This window comes from Leptidea sinapis, chromosome 27 (assembly GCF_905404315.1).
Source record: "Leptidea sinapis chromosome 27, ilLepSina1.1, whole genome shotgun sequence".
In the NCBI taxonomy this organism is placed as follows: domain Eukaryota; kingdom Metazoa; phylum Arthropoda; class Insecta; order Lepidoptera; family Pieridae; genus Leptidea; species Leptidea sinapis.
The window spans coordinates 9868199-9879191 of record NC_066291.1 but is presented as its reverse complement, the minus strand read 5'-3'; the positions used below and the strand labels follow the sequence as shown (position 1 = coordinate 9879191).

Sequence of the window (10993 nt, the reverse complement as noted above, 5' to 3'; positions counted from 1 at the left end):
TTGATACAATACACGACTGAAAGTCGTCTCAACCGTTGTCAATCGTCGTCTTAAAAAATAACATAATCGATTAGTCAAATAAAACAATTCTTAATAATAATAGCAGAAAAATAATCATAAAATGATAGTAACAATACTAATTCCTATTTGTAACATCGTAAATGTAGTCAAAGTGTCTCACTGAACCTTAGGAAAACATTCAAGACTTCCTTCCATCCATACGCAAATAAGTCAAAGTCAGGAAAGGCTTCCAGCAGCGCATTGAGGGCAGTGAGGGTGCGCGGAATGGGGGAGCTGGCCCGTGCAACTGTCCGACAGAAAGGGATAGCAAGGAGACTGTGCTTACGGGATCGGCAATAGTTGTCTGGGGTATAAAGCCTGGCCAGCTGATCATGTAGATGCGGAGCCTCAATCAGACATCGGATTATTTTGCATACCATGACCATGTAGTCAAATAAAATCGGGTATCAGACGTCCACAGCTCATTATGTAACATTTGGATATGATAAATTCCATGTCATTTGCTGTACTCCATTCATGTATCGCACGAACATCCTCCTGGATCGCTACGCAGTCTGCTTCTGATCGAACTTCAGTGTATAACTTAAGATCGTCTGCGTAAAGGAGACACTCTGCATGCCCAAGAAGTGTCGGTAAGTCGTTCACCATAAGAAGAAACATCAAAGGACCGAGTATTGAACCCTGACTTACTCCCGAGCGCGTGTGGTAAGGTGCGGATTCATAAATACCCAACCTAACGAACTGCTGCCTGTCGCACATGTAGTCTGCTTGGAGTTTTAAAAGCCCTGGTGCAAAACCAATCTTACTAACCTTCTTCAGTAAAATGTCATTATTGACACAGTCGAAAGCTTTCTTTAAATCAAAATATCTTAAATGTATGGTTTTGGTTCCTGTGAAAATGATCAAGATTGTTAAATAAACTTTATTTTTAGATAATTTTCTATATTATGTTACAACTTCAATCAGCACATAGTGCAGAAATGGTTTGACTAGTTCCAGGTTCAAGTTTCTTGTAGGTAGAAAGCCATAAAAAAGGCATAAAAGGCATTTATTTTCCCAAAATTGATTCCTTTAGAATTCTTTTTGATGTCATTTCTAATATACTAGATACTACTACCGCTTCGGAAACAAATGGCGCTTTGACAGAGAAGAAGCGGCGCAAGAAACTCTCCCAGCATTCTTTTTTTGAGCTTGATTTTAATTCAAAACAATAAAAATATACAATATTGTACAGTCATTTCTATCGCTATAAAACAATCATAATCTAGTCCCAGGCTGTCCGATCACTTAGATATTCAGCTGTGGAGTAGTAGGATTTACAAAAGAGCCATTTTTTAATAAAACATTTAAATTTATTTCCAATGCCTGAACAGTGGCTGGGATTTTATTATAAAAGTGTAAACATTTACCTACCCGTAAAGCTACTACAATAAGTTATAAGCAATCCCTTATTTCTAGTGTTATAATAATGAAAATCACTATTAACAGCAAAAAGCTGACGATTTTTGTGAACGTATATTAAATTTTCATAAATGTACTGACAATGAACAGTCATAATATTTATTTCTTTAAATTTCTCTTAAAAGACTGTCTATAACCAAGCTGATATATAGCACGAACAGCTCTCTTTTGCAGAGCAAACACTATATCAATGTCAGCAGCATGATCCCACAGTAAAATACCGTACGTCATGATGCTGTGAAAATAACTGAAGTACACTAGAGGAGGATTATCTTCATGAAACACCAACGAAGTGGAGAATTGAACTTGATGTATACGTAAATTAAAGATGTCCGATGTTACGACACCAGTACTCCTTCTACCGCTAGAATTGGTAAGGATTGTATCTCCTAGAGTGTTGGGATCTTACTTCATAAAATCTATAAACCTACACGTTTCCCAGAGTTGCTAATGACACAACACGTCTTTATATCTGGTTATGTTCTCAGAGATTTTTTTTTGTCAGCACTGGGGCATAGTTAGGTGGAAGATTAATCCTTAAAGTGTGTTTAAGTGACGTTTGATAATTGTTTGTAATTTAGATCATTTTCTCCAGTTTTATTCACTCAGTAATTATTATTATAAGAAGAAGAAAGAAGAGCATGTCAAACGAACATAATGAAAACCGATGAAAATAGGCCAGGTTTATTACTTTAGTGTGGGATCTACTGTCGGCTACATCTAACACTCGCGATTTGTATGTCACTTTGTGTTATTGTGTGTGCATTGCTCAAAACACAGGTTAGCTGTCAACTAATCTTCACCTTACCAAGTTAATTAAGTGAGTGGGGTTATTAATACTGGCCAACAGTCGACATGTAACATCAGAGGAATTACAGGAGTGTTACCGGCCTTTTAAAAGCTTCGAATATTTGTACATTTAATGAAGTCGAAAACCGAAAACACAGTGGTTGGTTGCGGGCGAGGATCGAACTGCAAGCGTTGTGAGCTTCGACCAACAATAGCAACTAGATATCGGGTCACGTACAAAATCGAAGCTAAATACTGTCCACGTGGCATAACGTATATAGCTACATTTTGCTTACTAACAAAAAGAGAGAAAAGCCTTTAAAACAAGTTCAGATCAACCTAATTACAACCATGTATCAAGTACCGAGTAACAAAGTAACAAATCTTCAAAATATTACCTAATACTAACTTGCTATTGTTGATCAAAGGTTGTGTGAGTCAACGGCCTCAACCTATTATGCCACCTTATTATTATGCCATAGTTCAATGTTTAATATCCAGATTGTATATAAGGTTCTATAAAAAGACGGAAAGTTGTTAATAGTTTTATTGAGTAATACGAATATATTTGGTTTTATTTTCTCTTAATATTCTCTTTTTTGTACTCTCATAATTATTAACATGCCTATACAAAATAAACAATAATGTAACGCTACTTATAATAATAATAATAACAACTTTAAATTATAATAAAAAAAAATATTTTCACATTAATATTATTTAATATGAAAAAATCTGATGTTATTTAGTCTCTTTGCTATTTGAATTGAATACATTTCAAGATATCCGAAAAAGAGGACATTTATAAAAAAAAAACCTTTAATGCCTGTTCACATATTACTTATGTTCTGAACATTCTAAAAACAAATAAGAATTTAAGACAATTTTCGAATATTCAATCTTACAATCTTCGAAGAGCAACTCTTTTTAGCTGGCAATTGTTCAAAATTAATCACCCGTACAAATAACCGTGAAGTTGGTCTAAAAATATGAAGGTCGACAAAAATAACACGTTGAGTTTCGCTGGCGTGTATGACTTTCAACAAAAATAGCGGAATTTCAATGATGTTGCGTGATTTTTTTTACCCATTACAGTTTTTATTGGTAATTCTAAAACGAAGTACGTTAATAGTTCTAATATAAACAGAAATATAGTATTGCATATATATATTCACCCGCAATTTTTTAGAGTAGCCTTGATACAAATATGATTAGAATTAGGGCGTGTTTATATGACCCACTCACACGCCAAACAAGCCTAAACGCACGCATCGCAAACCTGCATTCCAACCGCGCACAACTGCCTTATACAAATAAGAGAGTGCATGCAAGGAGATCCATCCATTTACTCGTTTTATCTAACTCCTTTACAGTCGATACGAGACTAATCGAAGCCTGACAAGCATATTTATTATTATATCGGAAACCTGACGGAATTTGATCACCGAATTAGTTTATAGACTAGATTTTAGTCATATAATACCTATACAGTGCAGGGACACATTGACGCGTCATATGGCTTTAGGCGAAAAACGCTGTGATTGGCTAATTTTGATCGCGTTCCATAACGCCACGGCCATATCCCCTGATTTTTTTAACGCGGAATTTCATATTCATAGTTAGAGTTAGTATTGTCGGTCTAATATCTGTAATGAATTCAGTTCTACCTAAAAATTGGGCTGCGAATGCTTTTTATATTATGGTATATGTTTAAACTCCGCTTTCATTATTAAATTTTGACCATCTAATTACTAAAAACGTTTAAATTTATTTTACATAAGCAACTGTTGTTGTTGTTGACTTAACAGAAAGACAAAATGATATAACTTATATACATTTACTAAATGACGGTATTATGAAAGGCGGTAAATGTTTAATTCAATCTATATTAGTTTTATATGTCAGTCAATTTCATTTATTTGTTTGAAACATGATTTAAGTGATGCGTTCTTCACGCGTTTTGATTCGTCCACTACATACTTTGTGTCCTCTTCAAACCATGAATGATATTCTCTCATCTTTATTTTCCAGTAATCTGTAAAAATAAATTTATATTTAAATTATACTTCTTAAGATCCGTAATTCAAAGAATAATAATATTTTTATGTAGATAATAAGGTTAATGATATGTATACAAATGATTTAGACACTTAGTCTCGTGCCAGATTTTGGCGAGACAGCACGTCCTGATAATGCCTCGTGTAGAGGCGAAACATGTGTCGAATTGTTTTAAAGACAAATATTGGCGGAATTAACACTAAAGAAAACTTAAATCATTTGTATAATTATGGATTTCCGCAAAGTAACGCCTACTTCAATTAATTTTCTTAATGATATGTGTTAAGCTTTTGGTTTACATAAGGCTACTTTTAACAATTTTGAGTATTGACATCTTTGACATTTAAAGGTCTTTTCAGACTACGCTATACTATTGTGATATTTACACTCACAGGCACAATTAACCGCCCACCTATAGAATACTAGCTGACGCGGCAAACGTTGTTTTGCCATATAAAGTATAATTCACGCGATCATCATTTTGTTCTATTGTCAATAGTTTTTGCAGCGCACGCAAAAATAGGTTTACGATTTTACACCTTGTGTTACAAAATAGCAATTTTATTACGGATCCCTAATTTTGAAAAAAAATACATAGCCTATAGCCTTCCTCGATAAATGGACTACCCAACACTGAAAGAATCATTCAAATCGGACCAGTAGTACCAGAGATTAGCGCGTTCAAACAAACAAAGAAACAAACACTGCAGCTTTATAATATTAGTATAGATATATAGCATAGCAAATATGGACCTAATGGTATACTATATAGCGTGGCCTTCACATAACGCGATAAAATCGCAACTATTAATAGTATATGGCAATGACTCCAATATGAGAGTCGTGTTCGCATCCAATATATGAGTCGTGTTTAAATAATATAAATTATTTCATAAAAAGTTGTTGTTCATTGTTGTTATGAACTATATATATTTTAAAGCGTAGTCTGAAAAGAGCTTAAAACGCAGGTTCCTAGCAAAGGTAAGTGTGTTATTACCTATAATCTCTCTAACTGTCCCACTGCTACCACCGTATTCGACCGGCAATGATTCTTTTGGCACGTGCTTGTATAACTCTTCATAATTTTTACTGTGAACGTGGATCTGCAACCAATATTCATCATAATTAAATAATACAAATATTTAGTTCAATAAGTAACTAAGTTAGCTGAATTGCAAAAAATACAAAACAAACTCATAAAAATGTTATTTAATTACGCTTAATTAACACCTACTTCTAAAATATACAAACCTAGTAACCTTATGAACATAAAACAACTTTACACCTACCATACATGTATACTGATAGGTACAAAAAATTCTAGTTAATTCCATCCATACATCAATCTCACTCACTCAAACTAAATATGTGTCTAAAGTAGTGATGTGCCGAGTACGGCTTGACTCGAATACTAATTTATTTTGATTCGAGTACGCCTGACTCGCTTCTGGTACTCGAGTCAGAAAAATCAACTTTGTATTCTATAATATTTTAAGTTCTTAAATAGCTTCTAAAAAGATCTCCTATGTGTGTAATAAAACTTATAAAATTTGATCCCATTTCTGGTTCCTAGATACCTCCTTAGTATGTACTATGTTGTTTAACAAAGTATTTTCATTAAAAATGTTTGATCATTATTTTTGTGTCCTTATATGTACATGCTGTTTTAACACCATTTTGATTTTTTCCTTTTTGTTCTAAAATTGGTAGCGGACTCGAATTTCCAGAGTAGAGTTCTCGAGTCAACATTCGCATAAGCATAAAACTCGATTACTGGGCTTGAATTGCGGATTCGAATACCATTTAAATCGACTCGATCCACAAAAACAGCGCCTCAGCGCATCACTAGACTAAACGTAGTACGAGACGGGTCAGCTACTTGATACAACCTAAGACTAGAACAAATTATGGCAAGCGTACGTTTATTTACGAGTGCGCTCAACTTTTTAAATCTACTTTCATCTTTTAAAAAGATTGAGTCGTTTAAAGCATTTAAATGTAAGTTATCATATTACATTATTTCAAAGTTTTTATAAAAAAGTGAAGAAAATAAATATCTCTAAGCTTAAGTATAAGTTTAGATGGTGTTAGTTTAGCTGAAACTTTTTTATTTACTATTTATAGATTTATTAATGCAAGATTATTTCGTTGTATTACCCTCTTTCTGTTCTTTTCACTCATGAAGTTTCTAACAAATCTATAGAAGGTCTCAAAAAAGTATGGGTTGTTTAAATAATGTACTCCTTTCATCCGCATTGGCGCAGCATCCTGAAATTCAAAAATATTTTATTTATGGTAAAGCCGCTTCATCGTCATCATCAGCCGGAAGACGTCCACTGCTGGACAAAGGCCTCCCCCAAAGATCTCCACGACGATCGGTCCTGCGTTGCCCACATTGAACGTATTCTGGCGACCTACCAACACTGCGTCTTCCGTACGTGGTCGCCATTCGAGGACCTTTTTGCCCCACCAGTCATCTGTCCATCGAACTATGTTGCTGCCCTGCGTGGGCAGTGGTGCCACGTCAGTTTTGCAATCATTTGAGCTATTTGGGTGACTTTGGTTCTCCTACGGATCTCTTCATTTCTGACCTCGCAGGATAACTTCGAGCATAGCCCTCTGGGCGGCCATAAGCTTTCTCAATTGGTCCAAGAGATAAATAACCCTATGCAAATGTTATCATGTCCAAAATATTAAAAATAAAACCCAACTTAACTGCTGAGACCAATTTAAAAACGATATAGTTGGGTGTATCCTACTTATTCACTATTAAGAGTATCAGCTTAATCGTTTTTGGTTAGAAAGTACAGTTAAATAATTGGTCTTTTAATTTTAAGCGACTTGTGATACGGAATACGACGTCGCAGCATTAAAGACATAAAGAAGACATTAAAGCATAAATATTGTGAGAATAAGTACTTAATAGAAAAGCTATAAATATAATGCTAACAAACAATCACACGTTAAACTTTACACAACCTTATCTCCAAAGTAATCTAATATTTTATAGTTAGTAGCAAAAATAGAAGATTAATTACTTGATTTTATTAAAATTTATTTACAGTTGTTGCAGAATTTACTTGTAATACAATATTCATAATATAACTCTATACTATGAATGTAAATAATATAATATTGCACTCACTCACCTGGCTTATTGATATCATTTTCCGTATCTGTGATAGCGATAGCTGTGTGTAGTGTGATAGTCCTGAGCCTAATAAATCTACTACATGGACCATTCCCGATACCGTCACATTATCATCTTCCATGAAACAAATCTGTAATCAAAATAAATGTTAAAGTAAAAACTTCTTTTAGCGAACCGCACACACATTTTTTCGTAGGTAGTAGTAGGTTAGACTGATCCGTTACGCTTTGAGGCGAAAGGCTTGATCAGGTGAATTGGGACCGCCGAATGTACCCGAGCGAGAAGGTATAGTCAGCTGCTATTCGCTGTTTCAATTAATCTATACATATAAAAGAAAGTCGTGTTAGTTACACTATTTATAACTCAAGAACGGCTTTACCGATATGGCTGGAAATTAGTGAGGAGGTAGCTTAGAGCCAGGAGACAGACATAGGATATAATAAGTCATAAAATATAAAAAAAACATTGTTAGTTTCACGCTACATGTGTTATAAAATACAACTGACAGTGCACGTCATGTTATTCAAGTTGACCGGTTGGTGTGTTTGTTTCGAGTTTCTATTAGCTTATTGTGCCGATATTATCATTAACAATGTCACCACCAAGACGATCAAATTATTCCCGACAAAGACGTAATGCAACTAGAATTCGAAACATTGCGAATGAAAGGACTGAAGAAGAACAAGAAATTGCAGGTGAAAAGAACCGCGTTAGTATGGATCGACTACGTGCTATGAATTACTAGCAATGCGAGGCAGCCCGTAAAACGGATAGGCTGGCAATACGAAATCGTCCAGTAAAACCTCAGAGATCAACAACTAGATAATTTTCGACGCACAAGAAGAAGTTTATGAAGTACTGATTTGAATCGATACGATTGCAGTACTTATATTGTACTGTAGTACTGCTTGCATATCAGCTTTCGCATTGGGCCGATGGACTTTGTTTGCTAGTATTCTGCGGAGAAACGCAAGAATTGTGCTGCCATGTTCTAGAAAACACTCAAAAATACAATGTTTGTTTCCAAATGACCTCATTTGGGGCAGACATCTAAGAACGAGGATTTAATCCAACATTCAAGGTATTTATTTATTTACATACTATATACTCATTCCTATGTATTGTGTATGCTAATTCTAAAAAAAGTGTTTATAAATCAGTAATACGGGGTTTGCTTTTGATATTGTAGATATAAGGACAGATTCACCATCGTATTGGATCACTGCAACCTCTCGAAGATTCACAGCTTAAATTTTTACAATTATACTTCATGGGCAAAATGGACAAACAACTTGATCGATGTTAAGAGATCAATGCAGCAATGATAATAGCAATTCTTCAGATCTGCAGCAACTACTTAATGAACATTTTGCATGACGAGTTAGCCCGCAAATCTTTAATTTCCGATCCGTCTCGCATTCGCCCTGACCATTCAAATCTTAAGGCCAATCCTTGAAAGTTTGTGGTATGAATCAATACAATCCATTTCCGAAGTTCAATCTCTAACTGTATATATATATATATATAAGAGATTTCCACGTATATAGTCACTCATCACGATATCTCTAGAATTTTCCAAAATTCCATCCGCAAGAGTTTTTTTTTATTATGAACAGAACAACGTCTGTCGGGTCAGCTAGTACGTTATAATTGTCATTTTTAATTTAATAGATATCATTATTATTTTGCCAATTATTTTGTTTACCTTGTGAGTTTAGTGTGTTTAGTAAGTGGTTTCTAATATTATAATGAATGGGATAAATAAAAACTTTAATTTCTGACTTGTTTCTCATTTATTCTACTACATACTCTACTAATACGATCCGTAATAATATTAGGTACGTAATACACAATATTATTTATATTGAGAAAATTTATTGAGATTGCCAATGAAGTTTTCAGTTCTGCCATGCGGTCTTAAGCACACACTCTATTTTTTTATGATTTAAACATGTAAGCAAAGCGTGTATTTTTCTATTTGTGAAATTGAATTAGAGATACTGTTTTTAAAAACAATTTGACAATTATAACAAACTATAGTTTATAATGCCTCATGAAAGTTTTAAAAATTTATAAGCTATGTACTAGTTTCATAATATGAATATTTACAGGCTACCTACGCTACGCTATATATTTGAGATATAGAGACTTTTATCAGGTAAGAGCATAATACAATATATCTATGAGCAATAGTGGTGATATCGATCAAACAGGTTGTTTCAGCTTTCTTCTTCAGTTTGCCAATTTATATTTTAAGGACTGATAACTGTTGCGTTCCTATGTAAGCAAACACCTTATCAACGTCCCTGTATTTTAAATAGTAACTATACTTATAAAATATGTAAATCTTCGATACCCATCTACATTCCAAGTTTCGTCGTTTATGTAGCTTTTGCTTTATAACTATTAATCAATGAATCAGATGATCTCTGATATAAAACCACGTTAAATCCGGATTTCAACAATTATATATTTGCCAAAAATAATAAAACGCTAGCCAACCAGACCTTAAAAGTTGATACAGTAATGCTTATTTACAAAAGAGGTAGCCACACAGATGTTAATAATTACAGGCCAATAACGATCATATTCTGTATTGACAAAGTAATAGAGAAGTAGGTACGGGGAAAATAAAAAAATTCTTAGAAAAAATTATGATTGGCCAAGTTCTGCAATAAGGTGAATGGACACCTGGATGCCAGATAGCATGTCCTTATTGTCATCGTAGATTTCAGTAAGGGCTTCGAGACCTTTATAATATAAAATTTTATGTGTGAAGCTAAGCCAAAAGTTAAGATGGTTTTTGCAGCACTGTCATATTAACAAATTAAATCAAAATCACTTTATTCATGTAGGTCAAGAAAATAACAATTATGAATGTTTAAAAATGTTTGTTGTTTTACATTTACCATCGCTTCGATAAAGGTAAAGCTTTACTGAGAAGAAGTGGAAGGAATCTCATTGCCACTATTTCAAATCAACATTTACAGCTTCATCTTTTTACAGATCATTTCAATTACAACATATTATGTAAAGTTATGCTAAGAATCAGCAGTCATCACATCAACGAGAATTGGAACAAACTTGTGTCTGAAGTCGAGACAATGATTTGAAAAGTTTTGGAATAGGGCCGACAAAATTAAGCCCAATTCAACCCCAAAAAGACACAAGTTAGTTCACCTTCCCTTTTTTTTCAAAAGTCTCCCTTTGTCGTATCCCCCGATTCGAGATCACTCCTCTAACTGCCACACCGTGTATTATCATATTTGGCGTCGTCAGTTCCGTGGTCACTTGGAAGAGAAGGCCAAACTGGCCCCTAAAAAGCTTGGTGTACGCAGTAAGGCGAGACAGTACTTCACTATTAGCCACCGCCTGCAATTATAGAAGGCGCGAATTCATCCTCACATAGAGTACATTCTCACGTCTGGGAGGGCGCTCCCCAGTATCAGCTTCTTCCATTTGACCGCATGCAACGAAAAGTGGCTCGACACATCGACGATCAAGTCATCTCCG

General features: G+C 34.4%; 1 protein-coding gene across 1 annotated transcript in view; it reads right to left on the bottom strand.

Annotated features, from left to right (window-relative positions):
- Window positions 1-2803: 2803 nt before the first annotated feature.
- LOC126972694 (clavesin-2-like) overlaps window positions 2804-10993 on the bottom strand; it is a 34534-nt gene continuing 26344 nt past the window's right edge. Inside the window, exons 5-8 of the mRNA XM_050819590.1 lie at window positions 7479-7610; window positions 6487-6597; window positions 5327-5432; window positions 2804-4306 (exon numbers count right to left, since the gene is read on the bottom strand). Coding sequence (XP_050675547.1) covers window positions 4173-4306; window positions 5327-5432; window positions 6487-6597; window positions 7479-7610 — 483 coding nt within the window. The 3' untranslated portion in view covers window positions 2804-4172. The remainder of the gene's footprint in view (window positions 4307-5326; window positions 5433-6486; window positions 6598-7478; window positions 7611-10993) is intronic.